A 21276-nucleotide genomic window follows, 5' to 3' on the forward strand; every position below is an offset into this window, starting at 1 on the left:
TATACCGACACAAAACAGATTTAAAAAGACAAACAGAGCAAGTGTGGCCATGTGTAGCTTAGTATACCAAGGCATGGGAAAGGAACAGGGTGGAGGGTATAAGTCTAGGCAAGCCAAGACTAGCTACGTGCTCACCAGCTCTCCTGTTACCCAGCCTTGCGAGATTTAGTGCAAGCTGCGCCAATTTCTTCTCTGTAAATGTAAGTGCTAGGCTTTTTGGACCATGAAAATTCGCTGCTTCTATTTAGTACAGCCTGTATGGCAGAGTACTGGTATTGGAATACATTGCTACCGAAGTGCCAAGACAAATCGAAAGCAAAGACTAGCGTGAGTCTGGAACTTACGGGACACAGAGCGCACGACGATGACGTGATAAACCCGAAGCGGGAGGACACCTGCATGGAGGGAACATGCCTCAGTGGGCACCAGCTACCCCAGAAAACTACCGGTCACCTCATTCAACAGCGCCTAAGTCGAAACTGAAAGCACGTTTTCAGATTCTGTTTAGGGCAAGAAATATCTCTCTTTAGTTTTTCAGATAAAAAGAACGTGCGTACAGTTCAAGAAAATCTCTCACATTTTTCTAAGTAGCTCAAAAGAACATTTATTTGAATGTATTTTGCCAAGTAAGTGAAAGAAAGTGTAGAAAATCAGTGGGCTATTTTCTAAAGCTCTTTTTAACCGCCGATGTAATTATGGTACATCGGTGAACAAAACCGAATGTCATCAAGGGGCATATCGGATTTGCTGATCAGGCGAGTTGGTATCCCATAACTGCAACATGTATTAGAGTGGGAGATATAAAAAGAGAACCAGGATACACACGTACAAACAGGTAAGCGCCATTCTGTCGCCTACGGCGCCTGCTCGACTTTTCGTCTGCGGGGGCACATCAGCGTCGTATTATGGCGGGCGGGCAAGCATTGTAGGAGGCGTGTTGTGATTCATTGTTATACGCATTGCCCTAGTACATGCTGCAGTTATATAAACCGGTAGCCTGTCTAAAGCATCGTGTCTAGTCTGAACGCCCCGCAACTTCCATAAAACAGCCCTGTATCTGTTTTTCGTGTTGTGAGGCCACGTGCAGGGCCAAGAATATAGCTAGCACCACAATGCCCACCTTGATGCGTTGCCAAAGCTGATGTCAGAGTCTGCTACTTTCGCAACTAAGGCAAGGCCAGTCATAGAGGATGTGTTGCGACCCGTCATGCTCTTTAAAGTTTTCCCAGTTTGAGCTGTTCGTGATGAAAGCTTTGATAATGTCTGACCTTCCAGTAATGAATCTTTCGGACGAATACGGATGGGTGGCCAAACTGGAGTTTTGAAAGTCGTTGTGTTTTAACGTGCGCCACCATCTGTCTTATTGTAAACAAATCGCAAAATAGAAACGTTTTTTGGAGAGCCTTTTACAGCTTCCACAGCTATCGTTTTCTACCGTTGCGCAAAAGCAGTTACCGGTAAGCTGGTACCAACTGTCGCGTTAATGATCCCCCCTTCCCCAGTCCCCGAGTCAGAAAACGCAACCCATAGGATATCAAGTTACAAAGCAGATAAGAAGACGCTGTGATTTACCGCTTGTGGAAAGCAGCTGGGCTTATCTTCGGAAAAAAAAAGTTAACAAGAACTGCACGTCATTACTACGCATTCTCAGTAGTCGTAAAGCGTGCGTCGTGTTTTGAAGCGATCTTTTTTGAAACTGAAGAAACTCTCGGCTCCTCAACGAACAATGCATGCCTCCGAAGCAAGGCATCAGGCAACATCAAAGAATGAAGAAAGAAAAAAAAACGAGGAAAGAGAAAAGCGCAATATATATGGAACTGGTATAGAATACGCTCCCTAGCGATATATATATATATATATATATATATATATATATATATATATATATATATATATATATATATATATATATATATATATATATATATATATATATATATATATATATATACATATATATATATATATATATATATATATATATATATATATATATATATATATATATATATATATATTTATATATATATATATATATATATGTATTCCCCTCAGGAAATTTATCGAAACATGCTGACTTTCTAGAGCCTGGGATGGTAGAGGAGATAGAGAAGAGACAGGGAGTTGACGTTTGCATCTCTTTTTGCCAAGGAACATGGCTATAAATTATAGAGTAGAGGTTCCATTTACCCAAACCTACTGCTGCAGAAAAGATCTCGTCTATTTTCTGATATATTTTTGCTTCCATTTCTTTTTCATTACATCCTCCCTGACACATGCTTCATTCGTCTGTGACGTGTGATCTTCGATTCTTTCTTTAAATTGAAAAGCCTCGATCTCTCGCATTCCTATCGACAGACTTCGCGACTGAATTCTTCTTCGGCGCTGAGACATCAGCGTCCGTACGCACAAACCAACGTAACGCAAATAAATCGATAGCCAGCCTTACTGTGTAGCCTCGCCGGTTTCCGCGAGTGCAGCCGTCCACGAGTCCTCCTGACCAAGCTTCGCATGTGCCCTCGGAGCATGTTTGTTTGGTCGAAAAGCTGAGATAAGGGTGAGAGAGCGAGTGTGTGTGTGTGTGTGTGTGTGTGTGTGTGTGTGTGTGTGTGTGTGTGTGTGTGTGTGTGTGTGTGTGTGTGTGTGTGTGTGTGTGTGTGTGTGTGTGTGTGCAGTGTAGTAGAATATTTTCAATATGTGCCATATAGGACGATATTTCCGGGAACTCCTCCTCGTCTGAGCTCACTGAGTCTCACGTACTTCCCTTGCTGACACAATATTACTTACACCCTTTCTTCGACGCCCACCTACAACCCCCTCCCAATACTTTCCTAGCTGCCAACACCGACAACAACGAACTCTATCCTACATTACATTCGTTCTTTAGTTTGTTTCCTTGAGGTCTCTGTTAGTTTCTTCTTCCACATTGCGATCATCTTTGCGTTTGTCATTCAATTATTTTGCAAGCACATGTAAAACTAAGTCATAAGGTATCAAATTACTATAATATATATGACTCCCTAGCAGTACAGCGGAGTAATGGTGGTAATATTCTTGGTCTCTCACAACCTCAAATCTTATTCATCCATCATCATCTGTGTTGCGCAGCGAAGATCTGCGTCATGTCAGGTCACGTGCTCATCATTTCTCACTCATCTCTGCTCCGTAACCGCGCCACGCTACAGGTGTTTTCTGTTGCGTGCTTCGAATCTTCATGCACGGTCGCTGTACGGATGAACAGTAAAGTTGAAATTTAGATGCCCTGTGTGCTGTCGCCGCTGGCCACAGCTGTGCACAGGAAATGTGCCTTGAGCGTGCGTGATGGTCACATTACTGGACAGCTCGGAATGTTCGCGGAAGCGCTGGTCAACAAAGAAAAAAGCAAATCAACGCACAAGGTTGGAAGGGCAGCCTTTCTCTATAAAGAATTCACGACAGCGGAACGACTCCTGCACACGTGTCGGCTGCTCATAAGTTATGACCGGAGCAGACGGCCATTCTCACGTCTTTTTCATTTACGCAATACCCGAGTGTTCATCCATTCTAGTCAGGTAGTTATTTATTTACCTTAATGCGCCTACGCGCTTGATTTAGTATGTACTGTCTCGCGAATCATGTGTGACGATGCTTTGCTTTTGGAGATTTCGAGACCTTGCAGATGCATCAATGGCTAGATGCTTTCCTTCTTTTACGTTTCGCTAACGCATCAAGCAGATGACATCTTTAGATATGTATGAATAAAATGAGATAAGGCTTTTTCATATAATGGCGTAATATTAAGCAAGCCAGCGATAGAAAGAGTGATAAATAACGCGCGAAAGGCAGAGCATGATTGCGTAGTTGGTGTAGTTGGTATCATTGCACTTCAAGAAAGATAAAGAGAGGCGTAAAGAAAGTTGCTATATTTTGACTGTGACAGCCTTCTACAACGCGCATAAAGTAATAATTTGATCGGTTGTGTGCGACACGCGAACAATACACCTTGGTTTTACGTGTTGATAATTTGTCTGTATTACCGTATAGCTGAATCCGAATTCCTTCAAGACATTTTTTGCTAGATAAAAAGATCCACGCTTGCTAAATTATAACACGTTCTATTATGTATTTTTCTAAGTCAACTCGTCGGCAAAAGACAAATTCTTATTCTTCATCGTTGATTGTATTGAAACACCTGTACTCCCCTACCACACTCGGAAAGTTTTCTTTACACAAGAGTAGCTCAATTCGCACTGCGTCTAATATCGGACGCATTGGAACCTTTTTTCGCCTCATCTAGTTTGGCGGTGCCCCAGGCATCGCTTCTCGTTTGCACAAGTGACTATGTCGTGTATTCGTGGGATAAGGTGTTTACTCTTCAGATGATGGCATGATTACGTCAGAAAATCCGATGACGTGGTGATAACGCCATAGGGTGACGTTACCACATGGTTGTTTCTTGCATCACTCGTGTTGGCGCCGACGCCACCGACGTTCACTTTTCGCTTTTGGTGAGGCGTATACGTCTTTATAAGTTTGCCTTACCTTGGCGCTGCTGCCCTTTTGATGGTCCGTTGAACGTCATCTGACTCGTGTTGATTTCCCATGACAGTCAGCGCACGAAAAAAAGAAAACACAGTCCCAGGCACACGCTTGTGTACATGCTTGTGGCGTGTAGAGAAGTGCACAAGTACACGCTTGTGGCGTGTACTTCATAGTTTTCTCTGTCCTTTTGTTGCGTTGACCGTCATGAGTATGTTCCAGAACTAGAACTATTTGCCACATTACCTGCTTATTTGCTCTCTGTGCTCCATTATTGTCCTTCTGCAGCGACGGCTGGTCCGACCGCCAGGACGTGGTCAAGAACCAGGAGAAGGCGTCCGTCGGGAGCCTCTCGATCCGCTTTCACGCCAACTACGACCACGCCTTCGATCACTACTACTTCGGCCTGAACCCGTTCACCAACACGCGGAATCCTTGGTTCAAGGAGTTCTGGGAAGTGCGATTCAACTGCTCACTGGGTGTCGGTCCGGGCTCGGCACGCTACAATCGAACGTGCACGGGTGAGCAATAGAGGGACATGACAAAAATTATATATATATATATATATATATATATATATATACATATATATATATATATATATATATATATATTTATATATATATATATACATATATATATATATATACCCATGCTGGTAATTTTATCATCCACTTTTCTTTCTTCTTTCTTCTTATTTACATTCCATTGGTTCTAATAACTTCCCCTGTACATTCCTTGTCATTACTGTCTGTTATATCTCATTAATATTGTGTTAAAACACGGAAATACGAGCCCTTAGGTATACACTTCTCTCCGTTATTTTATATATATATATATATATATATATATATATATATATATATATATATATATATATATATATATATACATAATGGGAAAGAAGTGTATATTTAAGGGCTCGTTTTTCCGTGTTTTGACACAATAGATCTAACAGACAATAATGCCAATGAATGTATAGGAAAAGGTATTAGAACCAGTGTAATGTATATAAAAAGAAAGAAAAGTTGGTGAAAGATAACTTGCCGTGAGCAGGAATCGAACCTACGACCTTCGAATAAGGCATTCGATGCCCTAACCACTGAGCTATCATGGCGGCCATCCCCCCAGCCACTTTATTGGGTTTATATGTTAATTTAAACGTGGGAGTGTCAGTCAGCGCCATCTGTACCCATAGCGGCGAGTGTGGAACACCCTTTTATGAGCCTGTGTGGCGTCACGTAGCACGTGAGTATATTACGAGTGGGCAGCTGACCAATGGTCCCTCGTATACAACCTAACGGCACCAAGTCTGCCACTACGAGACCCTCTTTAATGAATAAGGGAAAGAAGCGTATACCCAAGGGCTCGTTTTTCCGTGTTTTGGCACAGTAATAATGAGATCTAACAGACAAGAATGCCAAGTAATGTATAGGGTATAGGGGATGTTATTAGAACCAATGCAATGTAAATAAGAAGAAAGAAAAGTGGGTGAACAAATAATTTGTCAATTCCTGCTCACGGCAAGTTATTTTTTCAGCCACTTTTCTTTCTTCTTATTTACATTACATTGGTTCTGATAACTTACCCTATACATTCCTTGGCATTATTGTCTGTTAGATCTATATATGATATATATATATATATCATATATATATATATATATATATATATATATATATATATATCATCGTTTGGAGGGATGCCTTGAAGAGAGAGAGGGGGAGCGAACGCGCGCAGGGGGTAGAAGAGAAGTGGAGAGAGTGACGCGCAGATGTTGGAGGGAGTTAAGGAGGAGAGTTGCGCATGGGTAGAGTGAGCACGGACACCACCGACGTTACGGTACATATGCCCGAGCAAGAGATGCTTCGCATCTAAAAAGTGAGGTAGAAGGAAGAAGAAAAGCAAAGAGAAAGAAAGAAGGCTGCCCAGCTCTGCCCTTCATTCAGACTTGGCGCCACTAGAGGGAAGTTGCCTTAATATTCGATACAAAGTTATGGCCAACTATGCATACACGCCACACATAACAATCGCAGTAAGTTCACCTGACCTTTAGAATTAAATATCTTGCAATCACGATAGAAAGCTCACGCAATATACCACAGTCGAAGTGGCTTCTTTAGAGTAATGTAAGAACTGTACACTCCGGTGAATGTTTTGCATGAAATTGCTCACCACCTTTGACCATTCCCCGCCTCACCGCCGAAAGCGGCTAAGCGGCTAATAAATGTCCCATTCATTCTAACTCGAAGAGGTACCGAAAAGTCTATAGGATTTTGTGGACGGCACTCTTCACCTGCCTTACGAAATTCATTTTGAAGACAAGATGCATCTCAGATGTCTATTCCTGTAACAATATTCACGCAGCTCGGAAGTTCTTTCTGCTTCTGAATGTCCGCTGCAACCGCAATCCTCAATTTGTTTTCTTTTTACACGATAGAAGCTAATGTAGATGAACGAAGAAAACGTCGGCTGCTCTCTCTATGTGGTGGAACATACTACACGACATTTTGTTATTTCTTAACAGTAAAAAAGACAGCACTGATTTAATGGTGAATGCCGTTGGAATGCTTCACAGCTATTCCAAATTATCACTAGTTATCTTCACTTGTTTTTATAGCCAAAGCAAATCAACATTAGTCCAATTGGTTGGTGTTGATTCAGCAAATACAGCAGCCAACAGCATTACGTGAATAAACGTGGGTGACTTGTCATATGTAAAATGTAGGCATCGCACGAACTTGTAGCGTTATTTTCTACTTTACAACTCTTACTTTGAACGGAAACAACACCGGGACAACAGAGGTAGCATATGTGGAGGATACATTTTCGTTATCGCTTACAAGTTAATCAAATCTTATGTTGCGGCTCAACTCTCATCGTAATCCTCTGTTCGTGTCTAGGCAAGGAAGACCTAAGAGAGGGCCACAAGCAGGACACCAAAGTGGAGTTTGTGAAAAAGTCCATATACACCATGGCGTATGGCCTACACAACATGCAACGCGACCTCTGTCCCAACACGTCCGGCGTGTGCCCCGCCATGGTGCCCGTCAACGGCTCCGTCTTCTTGCAGTACCTGATGAACGCCACCTTCGCGTGGAACAACGAGACGGTTTTCTTCCACGAGAACGGAGACCCCCCAGGACGGTGAGCGAGTCCTTGAAGTGTCATATCGATCGCTTCTTAGAAATATGCCACGTGGGCTGTAAAAGAAAAAAGCTTTGTTTGACCGCAAGGGCAAACTAATAAATGTCATAGGAACTAATTAAAATGTTAAAAGAGGTATTGATAGCAGCTAACAACGCTCTGGCGTGACTCCACCCTGGCATGTCTCAGCTCTGGTGTAAGGGGTCCGTTCGGTCATAACTCGGCAAAAAGGGGGCATGGCTGCTCGAGAAAGTGAAACAGTTTTCGTTCTGTTGAGCTCTTGCTGCCAAAACGATGGCGGCGTCGCTGTCAGGTTTTCCATCATATTCTTCCACATTTAGCTGATGTTCGTGGAAGCAGTGCAATATGCAGCCAACTGATACGCCGCACGTTATCTCAGTTTATGTTACATACAGTTCGCTTGCCGAATAAGGTCATGAATGAACGAAATGTAACATGCCGCGGCCTGACGTCCCTGCACGGTCAGTGGTTCAGGGCGTGGAAGTAAAGAAAAAACATATAACCCCAAATTTGGCGTCGTGCGCACGCACATATCTATATATACATGTTTATAGCCAGAGAGCGAGAGAGAGAGAGAGAGACGGAAAGAGAGATAAAGAAAAAGATATGAGGGGCAGAGAGGAAAACTTAGCTCTCATTTGCTACCCTACCAGTGTAGAGAGAAAAAGGGGGCGGCAAGCGTAAGGGTTTGCATGCCGAATCTACGATGCGAATATAAATGAGGCATGCTGTAGTCAAGGGTTCCTGAAATATTGGCCAACCGGCGTGAAATCACGTAACACGCGGGCCTCTACCATTTCGCCCCTGTCAAAATGCGACCACCAGAGCTGAGATTTCCCTCCACACACTAAGGTCGCCCTTCTGGTGCAGAGACTTCGCCGCGGTGGTCTAGTGGCCGAGGTACTCCGCTGCTGAACTGCGGGCCGCGGGATAGAATCGCGGCTTCGGCGGCTGCATTTTTGATGGAGGCGAATATGCTGTAGGCCCGTGTGCTCAGATTTGGGTGAACGTTAAAGAACCCCAGGTGGTCGAAATTTCTGGAGCCGTGCACTACGGCGTTTCTCATGATCACATGATGGTTTTGGGACTTGAAACCTCAGATACCAATCAAATCTTCTGGCTCAAAGAGCAGTGGTGAGGAGGGACAGAATGAGAGAGAGAAAGATGGCGCAGGTGCAGGTTATTCTATTATCGGAGCAGCGCCTACGAGATTCCGTGAGAGCCCATAATAGCTATAGACCTGACGTGCGCCTTTAGTTCCTGGAGACAAGACGGTGCAGCCTTTACGCTGAGGCCGAGAGTGGTGTAACGAGATTCATCTCACTGGAACAGAAGTGTGCAAGCAGACCGAGCAAAGCAGTAAGCTAATCTGAAGCTACGGCTTCCTGGAAAGACGAAAAGAAAGACGTTCTCGAAGAGTTAGCTGGAATGGCAGTCCGCCTTGCCGAGTGTCAAGCGCATTCTTCACTTGTTTGTTACCCGTGACTAGTTACGGCACCGGGTCGTTACTTCCAGACGCGCCATTTCCCGAACCGAGACGACGCCCAAAAACACACGCAGCCGAGCTTCCCTCCACCCACTAATTATTTCTTTTTCCCGGCGTGGCTCATCGGTGCCGCCCATTCACGCTTTTCGCACTTGTCACTGTGGTGCTTGTGTGCGACCACTTTGCCTTGCCTGATCCCCCCCCCCTTCCCCTTAGCATCGCTTGTCTTTAGGTTCAGGTAAATGATGACACACTTGATGCGTTAGAGAGGGCGAACGTGAAGTGACGGACATACCTCACCTTTTTTTTTGTGAGAGACATCATCTTAACTGAAGCGTAATAGTGCGTCTGCTTCTTTACGCCAGCAGGCTAATTGTGGCTGTCTAAATTTTCTTCACAAAACTGCCATGGCATCCCGTTTCTATACACAACATTGTTATCGTTTTCATGCGCTGCTTTTGGCTGTGTTTGTTTGTCACATTTATTCTGCACAATCAATGAGAACAACTGGCATTTATGTCAAGCAAAGCATACGGGATGTGTTTGTCGTGTTCAACTGTACTGTAATGACTGTGACCTAAATTTAAAGCAATTGAAGTGGACGAAAAAGTACACTTTTTACCTTTGTGATCTCAACCCGCAACTTCTTTCAATTTAGCTGGTAATCATTACGCCGTGGCTAAACACAGCAAGCAATGCCTGTTGCTTTCATTGCTTGTGCGTAGCAGAAAAACAAGCTACTTGAAGCAATGCTTTCCCGTCTCACTGAAATGTTCACTTCTTTCATTCCACTTTGATTGTTATTGCTATAGCCATTATATGCACACTCTCGTCTGGATTTCGCAATTTTCCGCCGGCGTAGGCGTGGGCGTCCTGCACCGTATATGTATACGTATCTATATATATGAAAACTCAAAAAATAAAAAAAATAAAAAAACCCTGGCGCGCGGAATCGAACGTGGGACTTTCACGTCGAAGATGCGAGGCGTTGACCACCTAGCTACCAAAGTGTACGTCCTTCAACGTTCAAACGGCAAGCTATTTATATTTACCACTTACCGTCGTTGGCGGGCACCTCGGGGGAACTATCGTGTTTTCGGCATCATCAGCAAGATAACGCAATGAGCGCGTGGTGGCTGTCATCTCTCACGCGTACTTTGGCCCGTGGAGTGGAGGGGAGTGGACGATCTTTCTCTCACCCTTATCTCCCGGTGGGGAGGATCATACGTCTTGGCTGGCGTTGGTCTTGCACTGGAACAATTGTGTTGTAGTTACGGGGCGCTCAAATGTCACTGCAGTCGTTGCACAGCCTCCGTTTGCGAAAAGGGCACGCTTTTTAGACATGGCGAAGTAACAACTGAGATGCTTATTCGCGTTCATCTGTATTGAGAGTACGTTTCGTTCATCATTTTGTGCGTAAAAAGCGAGGGGCACGTTTAGATATGCTTGTCATTCTGCGCGTGACCTTTCAATTTGTTGCTATCGCGTTCATTGCAATGCGTTTGTGGCAAAGATGTGACTTTTAAAGACGATAGTCTTTCTTGGGGTAATGCGACGCAAAAATTTTGGTCTGTCTGTCTGTCTGTGTCTGTCTGTCTGTCTGTCTGTCTGTCTGTCTGTCTGTTTGTTTGTCTGTACATTTGTTTGCTTGTCCGCCGTAACGATACTCCAAACGGCACCAAGCAATACCCCAAACGGGTAACCCTATTTACAGCGCCCACCATTATTGCTTAAGTTTCAGCGTTCATACTTGTGCGATTTTAAATAAAAAACAATGACTGCGCATATCTGAGGCACCATAACAACACGTCAATATTTAATATGTGGGCATTCATACTAGAGAAGGCACACATAAGTAATTCTAAAGACCGTAGCGTTAATCATGCTGCGCTGACAGTGCAACATGATGCTCAAAAAGTCAAGTGTTTTTAACGCTTTGCTAATAAGACACTGTGGTGGCACCTACTCGTCGCTTTGCGTTCTAGACCTTAGCGCCTCGGAGACAGGCGCGCATCTTTCTCCGTGGGTGCGCAGGCCTTCCTTCGTTTTCGAAGATAACTGCCAGATAGCGCTCGTGTCTAACGTGCCTCGATGCACTCGTTCGCCTTCGCTGCACGGATCGAGACTCTCTAACGCCGCATTTCCAGAATATAATTCATCAATTTTGCTCGCGCAGTACATCAAATAGACGTTTTCTTCACTCTCTCTACACGCAAGACTATCGTCTTTTGACGACATTTAAAGTGAAACGAGCAGATATGGGGCCAATTTTTTCCTTCTTCCTTAACTGCATCAATTCCGTTTTCCAGATGGAGTCAGCAAATGTACCTTTTTGCGGCAATTGCAATTTTGGTCCCCCTCAATACCTCCTTTTTTCTTTGCGTGTGCAAGGGACAGATTGGCTATCTAACTGGTATTGCAATACTTGAGTGAAAAGGGGGCTCGCGCTCGCACACACAAAAAGAAAAATAAGATTAGAAACAAGATTTAATGGCGTTGTAATGAATTCCCAGTTTGGTTTATCGCCACGGAACTTCTGTTTAAGGCTTCCTTCCTTCCGACCGACCGACCGTTAGTTTGCCGCACTTCATTTTTCCCTTTTCAAAGCCCCTCCGCCCACGCACAGAAGCTGCTCAGCCTCACAAACTATTTCTACCCCTTTGCTATGCGGTGCATGGATTTGCCTTCGTGACAACAAGCGACGTAACTGTAGCTCTTCGGTCTTTCCGTTCGCGTGCAGTGCTCGCTTTCGGCAATTTATAAAACTGAGCTACTGTGTCGTATGCTAACGTCGTATACGGTATCGCCGTCGTTTCTAGCTAAAATAAAGGACTTGCCACTCGTAGTCAACTAATCAAAGGTGATGACTCAGCCAAAGAATGTTGGGGTGGCCTAACGACCTAAATGTCAGCGCTGTCGAATACGCCGGGACGAAGGGTTTCAGATCGATTTTGACCACCTGAGATATTCTTTATAGTACACTAAAACTTGAGAGCGACGATGTTTTTGACAACTTTCTCGTCGTAAGAACACTGTCGCTATCGCCAATCACTTGCGCGGGGACCATATCTAACTGGTCACCGAGGCAGGTGGGTTGCTGGATCAACGCGATACACGATTATGTGGCGTACAGGAGTGATGAGTGGCCCCGCCGCGGTGGTTTAGTGGCTAAGGTACTCGGCTGCTGACCCGCAGGTAGCGGGATCGAATCCCGGTTGCGGCGGCTGCATTTCCGATGGGCGCGGAAATGCTGTAGGCCCGTGTACTCAGATTTGGGTGCACGTTAAAAAACCCCAGGTGGTCAAAATTTCCGGAGCCCTCCACTACGGCGTCTCTCATAATCATACGGGGTTTTTTGGACGTTAAACCCCGCATATAAATCAATCAATCAATCAATCAGGAGTGATGAGTGTATACCGACTTTAACAGGAACACGAGTAGTCTGTGAGATGATGCTTCCGTCATCCCGCTTGTTCGTGCAGCACCTGCTTTTCCGTTCATTGTCTTAGGTGACGATGACGCTGCAAGTCCTGGAAGTTCTTCGAGGTATATTGAGAACCGCTATCAGAAAGCGGTACGGAACACAGGGCAGACTTTGCGAGCTGTTCGTGACAGGAAATTTGACGCACTCAGTTTTAACGTCTGAGCTATTTTTTTTTTTCAAATCGTTCGTTAGGTGTTGATCGCAGTAAACTATCATCGTCTTAACAGGTATGTCCCCTTGAGCGGCCTACAAGAAAACTATATGATCGTCACCATAGCGGTATGTGTCTCAGAAATTAGGTAAATGCAGTGACACATTGCTAACCACTGGTCCACTATAAATAAAGTAGGCAACTTTTGGCCCGACAAATGACTGCGAAGCTGCGGTGAGCCGAAGACCACGAGTACGTCAAACTATAGAGTCTTCTAAAAATATCTGGAGGGGGCTCTGGCGCTGCGATTCTTCAGCGACGTTGGGAAGGAGGGGTAGTACATAGATTTGCCTAGTCTTCGTGCTTGCGGGCATCAAACGCAGTTGTGGCTTCGTTTATTTCAGTGTTTTCGTTTCGTTTCGAATAAAAGAAGAAACCGTTTTTACCTTCGCGACCCGATTTGAATTGGCGAACCTCAAAGGTCTAGGTGCTGAAGTGAGACTGCTGAACATTTGCAGATTTTTCTTTCGTGACGAAGCAGCTTCAAGCCACGCAATGCCAACCATAGCCCAAAGTACGGAAATTAGACAAATACGTGAACTACCGATCATTCCCATGCTCACTGAAGCGCAACGCCTTGCAGCTCGCATAGGCACTAGTGCCAGAGTTCCCTCTAGTGTATTTATTGGAAGCACTATGCGTCAAACGAGAGAATAGCAGGGAGCGGTAAAGGTAACGGCGGCTTCGAAGACACCGATGAGATGGAAAGGCTACCATAACGATGACGTGTCCGTAGATCTATGACTGGTGCGAACGCTCGGTTTCAATGCGAGTTTACGTCTCTGAAGTTTGGACATCTGTGTCGTGTCTGTGACTGTGTGTGGCGTAACTCGAACCTCTCTGCGCTGAGAATCATCTTAGAAACAACTATACATCACCTAGATAAAACCTAGCAATAACTTAGAATAAACCTAGAACCTGCATCACCTAACTAAGGCATACACACAAAAAACCTAAACATTCGCCCAGTGTCACTGTTTCAAGCCTTGCGTGGCTTAGTGCTAATTCCGCCTTTCTTTTTCCCCTTTTCTGTCGTAACGGTGAAGTGCTGGGTACCGTTGAGCGTGTTTGCGATAATAATACCGCCGTTTTCTGCACAGCTTCTTACGTCCAGACGTAACATGCCACACCCCCTCGTAAAATCACCCGCTTATCGGTTGGCTTATGAGACGGTCGTGGATCGATTCGAGAGAAGTTATAACGTCACCAGACATCACTTGGGTTATACAAGGCCCTAGGCTGCTGACCCGCAGGTCGCGGGATCGAATCGCGGCTGTGGCGGATGTACTCGTTGGAGGCGACAATGCCGTGAGTTCATGTGCTCAGATTTGGGTGCACGTTAAAAAATCCCAGATGGTCGAAATTTCCGGAGCCCTCCACTACGGCGTCACTCATAATAATATGGTGGTTTTGGGACGTTCAACCCCACATATCAATCCGATTGCCAATTCTCTCATCGGAGGGCCTTCAACCAGGCTCGATTAGGTTGAACTTCCAGCCTCCAACCCTTCCGCTGCCTTGCCTCGCCTATCCGAATTAGCAAACTGCGCCAGGGAGCATTATCGTTTATCAGGGACCATTTAAACAGCACGCGTTGTCTTGCTCTTTAAAGAAGTACGTCATGCCATTGGCGGCAACCGTCACGAAAGGGTTGTGTTACCTAAGCTTTCTAGGAATGTCACTGCAAACCTATAGCTAATACCCCGAAGCTGCGGGCTTAATAAAATGGCGTAAGAAAGCTCTCTTCATGCGAGTGTTATCGTGCGGCTCATTAGCTTGTGCAATAAACTGCAGAATTCCCTGACAAGCTTTACCTTCGGCTGATACAGCGCATGAATTTCTAGTGGATGTGGAAGTCGACGTTGCGCTTTGTTTTTTTTTCTAGACGCTTGAGATGTTTGCGTGTACAAGGAAATTTCACGCTTCATAAACTGCCCTAACCTTACCTAACGCTTTTGAAAGCTACCCCTGCCTCTTATACTAGCTTCATCGCTTGTCGCTAGCGAACGCGCTGTTACTCGTGCAAGCTGGAAGCGATGTTTTCCCACTAACTCGCAGTTATCGTTAGCCGGAAAGCATCCCCGGACGAGCCACGTGTGATTCATTTTTTTTCTTTAAGCGAAAGTGAAGCTGACAGCACGGATGAACCGAATGTCGCGAATTTCTTTTCGTGGAGGTTCGTTCGAAGAATCGGGTGCGAGTCAATTATACTTTTGCAAAGTATTTCGCGTGGCTTTCTTACTGCGGTGCACCGTCGAAACAGATGGTTCGCGGAAAAGAACTCCGCACTGCAAATGATTTCTGCTAGGCTGGGAAAAGAAAACGGCCGCCTCTGGAGTTTCTCTGCCTCCACCGTCGACGCCTCGCCTGGAGCCAGAGCCACAGCTGGTGGTGGGTTTCGCGTGCGTGATTCGAGAGATATTGAAGCTATTTTAGTGTTTTTCGTTGCAAAATGACGCCAGCTGTATACTTTAGTGCTGATTTCAAATTGACGAGCATTTTACCGTCCTGTGCTATTCGCTTCACATAGTAAATGCCTGCCGCATGGCACAGCGACTACCCAACGCAGCAGCTGCTCAGCAGAGCATTTCAAGCATTTTTCACGGCAGACTTTGTCTTCATGACGTGGTTAACTTAATATATTTCGTCTTCTTCCTCCGCGTCATGTTTGAAATGAGTACTACTTTTCACACAAGGCACCTTTTTTTTCTTGGCGATCTCAATCACATCAGGTTTCGTTGCCAGAAACTTTTGTTGTTGTTGTTGTTTTAACTGTTTTGCTGTGGAGAGGTTGAGGAGCCTATTGCCTCGGCTACTCCATATCACAGAGTTCTGCAGCGAAAAATAAAAAAATAATACAGAACGGTACCCAAAAATTAACAATACGGAAAGGAAAAAAAACACATAATAGCACACTGAAACCAGTTCAAATAACATGTCAATACACAGTTTTCTTCACGCAGTTCACACAGTCATAAACTACTTTCACGCACACCTTACTACTCTAATGCCAGTATATACATGACCACCCTTTACATAATACTCATTTCTGGCTGTCAGTCATAGGCGCTTGTCCAGTCCGGTCTCCACTAAAAAGTCTGTCAGGAAGATTATTGCCTTTTTCTGAAGATGCATCTCAGGCCATGGTTCAAGTAGTTTCTTTATTGTGAGGGGCCGTCTGTCCAAACTTGCTAATTTGTTCCTTAATTTTTCTCTTTCTTTCGCGTATTTAATGCACTCCAAAAGAATATGGCGAACATTTTCTTCTGCATGACCACAATGGCATTCCGGTGAGTTGGATCGATGTATCTTGTGCAGGAAGCTGTTTGTGTATGCTACTTCCAATCTAAGTCGGTGGATCAATGTCTCTAGGTGTCGTGAGAGGTCTGTCGCTATGGAAAATTTTCTGTGTGGATCAACTTCATAAAGTACCGTTTCCTTTGATTTAGGGCTCTCAAACCACTTCTCTATCGAACAATGGTTAGCTCCTTGCGATATAAAATGTCGAATATCCGTCCCAGATATAGGGATTGTGCAATCCCGTCCTTCCTTCAATGCTTTCTTCGCGAGACTATCAGCATCTTCATTTCCCTTTATTCCAATGTGGCTGGGTATCCATTGGAATACGATGTTGTGACCCTGCGATGAGGCATATTCCACAGTTTCTGCGATACATTGTGGTATTTCACCATTTCTGTAAGGTGATCTCACATTTCTGATTAGCTGAAGAGCAGGTTTGCTATCAGTGCATATCACCCATTTTCGTGGATCTGGATTCTCGCAGATAAGCTTAACTGCTTCAAAGATAGCCACCAATTCTGCTGTCGTCGATGAAGATTTGTGCGATAATTTGTACATCTTTTTTTCCTGAATTTCGGGTATAAAGACCGCACAGGCTGACGCTTCTTCTGTGCATGATCCATCTGTATATATCTTCGTTTTTTCATTATGCATTACATGAAGCTGATGAAGTACCAACTGTGCCGCTACTAGAGGTGCCATGGCTGCTTTCTTCTCTATGCCGTCTATTTCACGGATAACGTTGAGAAGTGGCAGCGTCCAAGGTGGTTTTGAAGGTTTCCATTGTTTAAATTCTGGTACTACTGCTTGAAATGATGATATAGTATCCTGTAGTCTCGTTGCCGTTCTTTGTGTTAGTGCACCAGATAAAAAATGACTTTCATGTTGCGTGAAAATTCTAAATAAATTTCGAGATGTTTCTTTAGTTCACAGTACTGCCAAAGGTGGCTCTCAAGCCTCCGCATACACTAAATCACTGGAAGTTGACCGTGGTAAACCCAGCCATACCCTCAAGCTCCTTGCCAATAACAAGTGCAGTCTCCTTTCGGTGGAGGCTGGGAGTCCGTGCAGCAGGGGCAGTGAGTAAGTTACGATGGGGCGTATCCAGGCAACATGTAGGGCTAATAACGACTCTGTAGTACCACCCCATTTGGCCCCGCAGAGATGCCGGAGGATTCGAATGGCCTGATTCACTTTTTGTTCCAGGGACTGGACATGAGGCGACCGTGTTAGTCTCCGGTCTAAAATTACTCCCAAGAATTTATGAGTTTTGACCATTTTAATAGGCTGATTTTGCAGAATAATCTGGAAATTTCCAGGTCTCTTTAATGTAAACGGAAGTATGGCTGTTTTGGCCAGACTCAGTGCCATACCTCTTTGTTTTAGAAAATGGTCTACATTATCCAATCCTTCTTGTAGAGTTTGTTGTATATCCAAAAACGATGGACCAGACGTCCATATACTTATATCATCAGCATATACTGAACATCTGATGTTGGGTGGAAGATTATACGGGAGCTGCGCCATGACTGCATTAAAGAGAGTAGGGCTTAGTACGCTGCCCTGTGGCACTCCTTGGTTGACGACATGTTCTGACGTTGGGCCCTCCTGCGTAACTACAAAAATTTTCCGGTGCTTCAGGAAGTCAGCGATCCAACGCAGTATCTTGCCCTTGAATCCCTGTAACGCCAGGCCTTCCAGAACGTGAACGTGACTCACTGTGTCGTATGCTCGGTGGACATCAAGGAATACAGCGACAGTGATGTTCCCTTGCGTTCGTTGGTTTTCCACATCTGTGACCAAATCCAGAATGCAGTCCATTGTGCATCTACCTCTTCTGAAGCCGGCTATGCTTTCTGGTAGTAGTTTTTTCATGTCTTGCCACCATAAAATTCGTTCATTGATCATTTTTTCCATCAATTTTGAAAAACAACTTGTCAACTTAACCGGCCTAAACGAGTCCAACTGCATAGGGCTCTTCCCTGGCTTTAGCAACGGTACTACTTTTGATATCATCCAACTTTCCGGAACTTTTTCTTCTTGCCAAATTTTATTATAGATGTCCAACAGGTGTAATTTTCCTTTTTTGCACAAATTAGCAAGAACAGCGTATGTAACTCCATCTGTTCCTGGTGAACTTGTTCGTTTTACTGAAGACAACACATATTGGAGCTCCTCTGGTGTGAAGCTGTCATCCAGATCTGATGAACTGATCGCAGAGGACTTTGTTACAACCGCCGAAGTTGATTCTGCTGAGGATTTATATTCGCTCGTTTGGGCGGTCTCTCCATTTCTCAGTATAAGATCGCAAAATTCTTCGGCAATCACCCGTTCGCTAACTTCTCGAGACAGCGCTAGAGCCTGTAGTGGTCTCGAGTGGACTACTGGCTGTCGGAGGGCGCGTACCATGTTCCACAGTTGAGTCGCCGAGGTAAATGGGGAAAGTGAGGCACATAAATCTTGCCACCTTTTGGTTGAAAGCTTCTGCAGTTGGTTACGCATTGTAGTATGTACTTTCTGTGCAACCTTGAAGTCTTCTGAATTACCTGACCTGCGATATCTTCTTTCAGATCGGCGTCGTATTGCCCGAAGCCTCTCATACTCAGCGTCAACACCCGAATACCCATCTGGAATGGGTACTGTAAGAGTTGCTTTTGTTAGAAAATGTTTTATCTTAGATGCATACGTTTCTGCGTCAGAACAGGGTTCAAGATTTTGTCTCCGTAGTTCTCGAAAGATTGCCCAGTTTGTGATTCTTGTTGTGCGGTTATTTCTTGTTTTCTTCAACTTTGGGTGATATATGAATACTGGCAAGTGGTCACTTCCTCTTGTGTCAGCGTCTGCAGTCCAGTCTGCTCCAGCCGCTAATTCAGAGGAGCACACAGTAATGTCTAGTACGCTGCAGTAGTTATGCCCCCGTAGAAACGTTGGAGAACCATCATTTAGTATAGTGTAACCATAATCTTCGCATATTTTTACTATAGCAGATCCCCTTACACTACAACGCTCACTACCCCACAATTCATGGTGCGCGTTAAAATCACCACATATAATTATGGGATCATGGTCAGATCTACACACTGCAGCCAACTCTGCGTATGAAACGTTTGCTTGAGGGTGCACGTAAACACTAACTACAGTTACAGTAACGTTACCAAACTTCACTTTGCATCTAACAAATTCCGGCGCATCTGTTTTTGAAGTAGCCACAAGTGTCGACGGAATATCGCGTCTCACACACAACATCACTCTGCTTTTTGCAGCAGGACGGTCTGCTTGGTACACCACATAATTGGACAAGCGAAAGTTAGTGGATACTCTTGTTTCGGAAATACACAAAATCGGAAACCCGTGCTGAGCGACGAATTTCCGAAAATCTCCACTCTTATTCTGCAAACCGTTGCAGTTCCACTGGAATATTGCACTTCTTTTGTACCAGTTAGATAGTCCGGTAGCCATGATTACGACAAGAGAAGATGCTCAACATCTAGCAGCAATTTCACTTCTGGTAAAGAGCCTGCTTATGGCAGGAATCGTAGAATTGCTTTGAAAGCCGCAAAGATTATTGGCAAAATGACTTGCTCGCTTCCGGCTGTCTCCGCCGAGATCGCATTTCTCGAAGAAGTTTTACTCAGCAAGCTGCTGTGACCCTTCCCTTTGGTAGTCAGTGGCTCTTTGGCTGTGTCTGGCCTGGTAGAAACTTCCACTTCAGCATGTTCCTGGGCCCGGACTTCTTTTCCAACGCGATGTTTTGGTGCTGAGCGCTTCAATGCTTCCGAGTAAGAGTCGTGGCGCCACTGTTTTGCACTTGTTTGTGCCGCAGGAACATCTTCGACTATATCCGCATTGGGTGCTGGACCATTTTGTATCTTATGGTACCCTTTTACAATTCTCTCTCTTTGTGCCGCTGATGCCAAACGGTTTCGAGAGCAGCCTGAGAACGACGCCGGATGTGGTCCAGCACAGTTTGCACACTTAGGTTGACGCTTCGAGGTGCATTCTTTGTAATCATGTGCGCCCGCACATACCTTGCATCTCTTGGTTCCCCTGCAAGTCTTAGCCTTATGCCCATATCTCTGGCAGTTGTAACACCTTACCGCTGGCTCAATGTATTCCTCGACAGTGTGAACCGTAAAGCCGAGAGCAACTCTTTTTGGCAATGGCATGTCATGTCTAAACTGGAGTATTACATTTCGTATGGGCTGCATTGTGACACTTCCATCTTCATTTCTAACCCATCTCTTTTGTCGTGTGACCGAGATTACTCCAGCATCTTTAAGATAATCCAGTAGGTCATAATCACTGCATTCGAGTGGAACATCTCTTATCTTTGCTAGGGTCTTCATGTAAGACTGAGGTATCATCACTTGTACAGGCAATCCAGCCAGACTCTTCATCAGCAGTAACTTGTTTGCCGAGTACAAAGACCGTACTCCAGCACAAAAACTTCCGTCTCTGTTGATTCTTGATGATGTCACTTTCTCATTGATAGCAGAGATTATCTCAAACGCTATGCGATTGGGATTCACCTTCCAGAAGGAGCCCTCGGCAGCGATTGGTCTGAATACCACCGGTATCCCCGTAGCTCTGTTCTTGTGATGGGTGACCACCGTGTAAGCTCCCTCGTCTTCCTTGGGTGCTTCTGTATCCATCTGTGCCATGTCATTAAGGGAGTACGTCGATGTAGCGTCATCGTTGTCAACCTCTTCCTCCTCTGTACGCCTCTTTTTGCACTGCGAGGCCTCGCTGCTCTCTGTAGGGGACGTCGATATTGTTGCTGAGCCTGCAGCAACTTGAAGTCGAGCGGGATGGATAAGTGGTGCTCCTCTTGGCGCTAGCGGCATCTCGTTGTCCCCCATACCCGGGCTTTGCCAGGTATGAGGCACGGGCCCGCTAAGGGGCGATTCTGATCGCGATGCGTAGTGAAACTCCGACTCACCGATGTTTAGCTGCCACTCTGGAGACAGTACACCCACCGTAGGCACTGTAAAAAGATCCTGAAACTTAGTGAACTAATTGTCCTAAAATTTTTGCGCTTTGAGGCAGTCACCTAGGCCGGCGTGCTTGCGGGCCCACCCAGCGCAAAATCGCCGGACCTATTCAATAAAG

At 45.0% G+C, this 21276-nt stretch overlaps 1 protein-coding gene and 1 non-coding gene across 2 annotated transcripts in view; one reads left to right on the top strand and one right to left on the bottom strand.

Moving 5' to 3' along the window:
- Window positions 1–21276, top strand: part of LOC142817838 (metabotropic glutamate receptor 5-like) — a 151112-nt gene that overhangs the window by 99845 nt on the left and 29991 nt on the right. The window contains exons 6-7 of the mRNA XM_075895696.1: window positions 4807–5039; window positions 7422–7665. Of these exons, the coding sequence (XP_075751811.1) occupies window positions 4807–5039; window positions 7422–7665 (477 nt within the window). The remainder of the gene's footprint in view (window positions 1–4806; window positions 5040–7421; window positions 7666–21276) is intronic.
- TRNAR-CCU (transfer RNA arginine (anticodon CCU)) lies at window positions 5563–5635 on the bottom strand. The gene has a single exon. It is a non-coding gene; the product is annotated as a tRNA-Arg (tRNA).

The sequence above is a fragment of the Rhipicephalus microplus genome, chromosome 5 (genome assembly GCF_043290135.1).
Source record: "Rhipicephalus microplus isolate Deutch F79 chromosome 5, USDA_Rmic, whole genome shotgun sequence".
Lineage (NCBI taxonomy): Eukaryota > Metazoa > Arthropoda > Arachnida > Ixodida > Ixodidae > Rhipicephalus > Rhipicephalus microplus.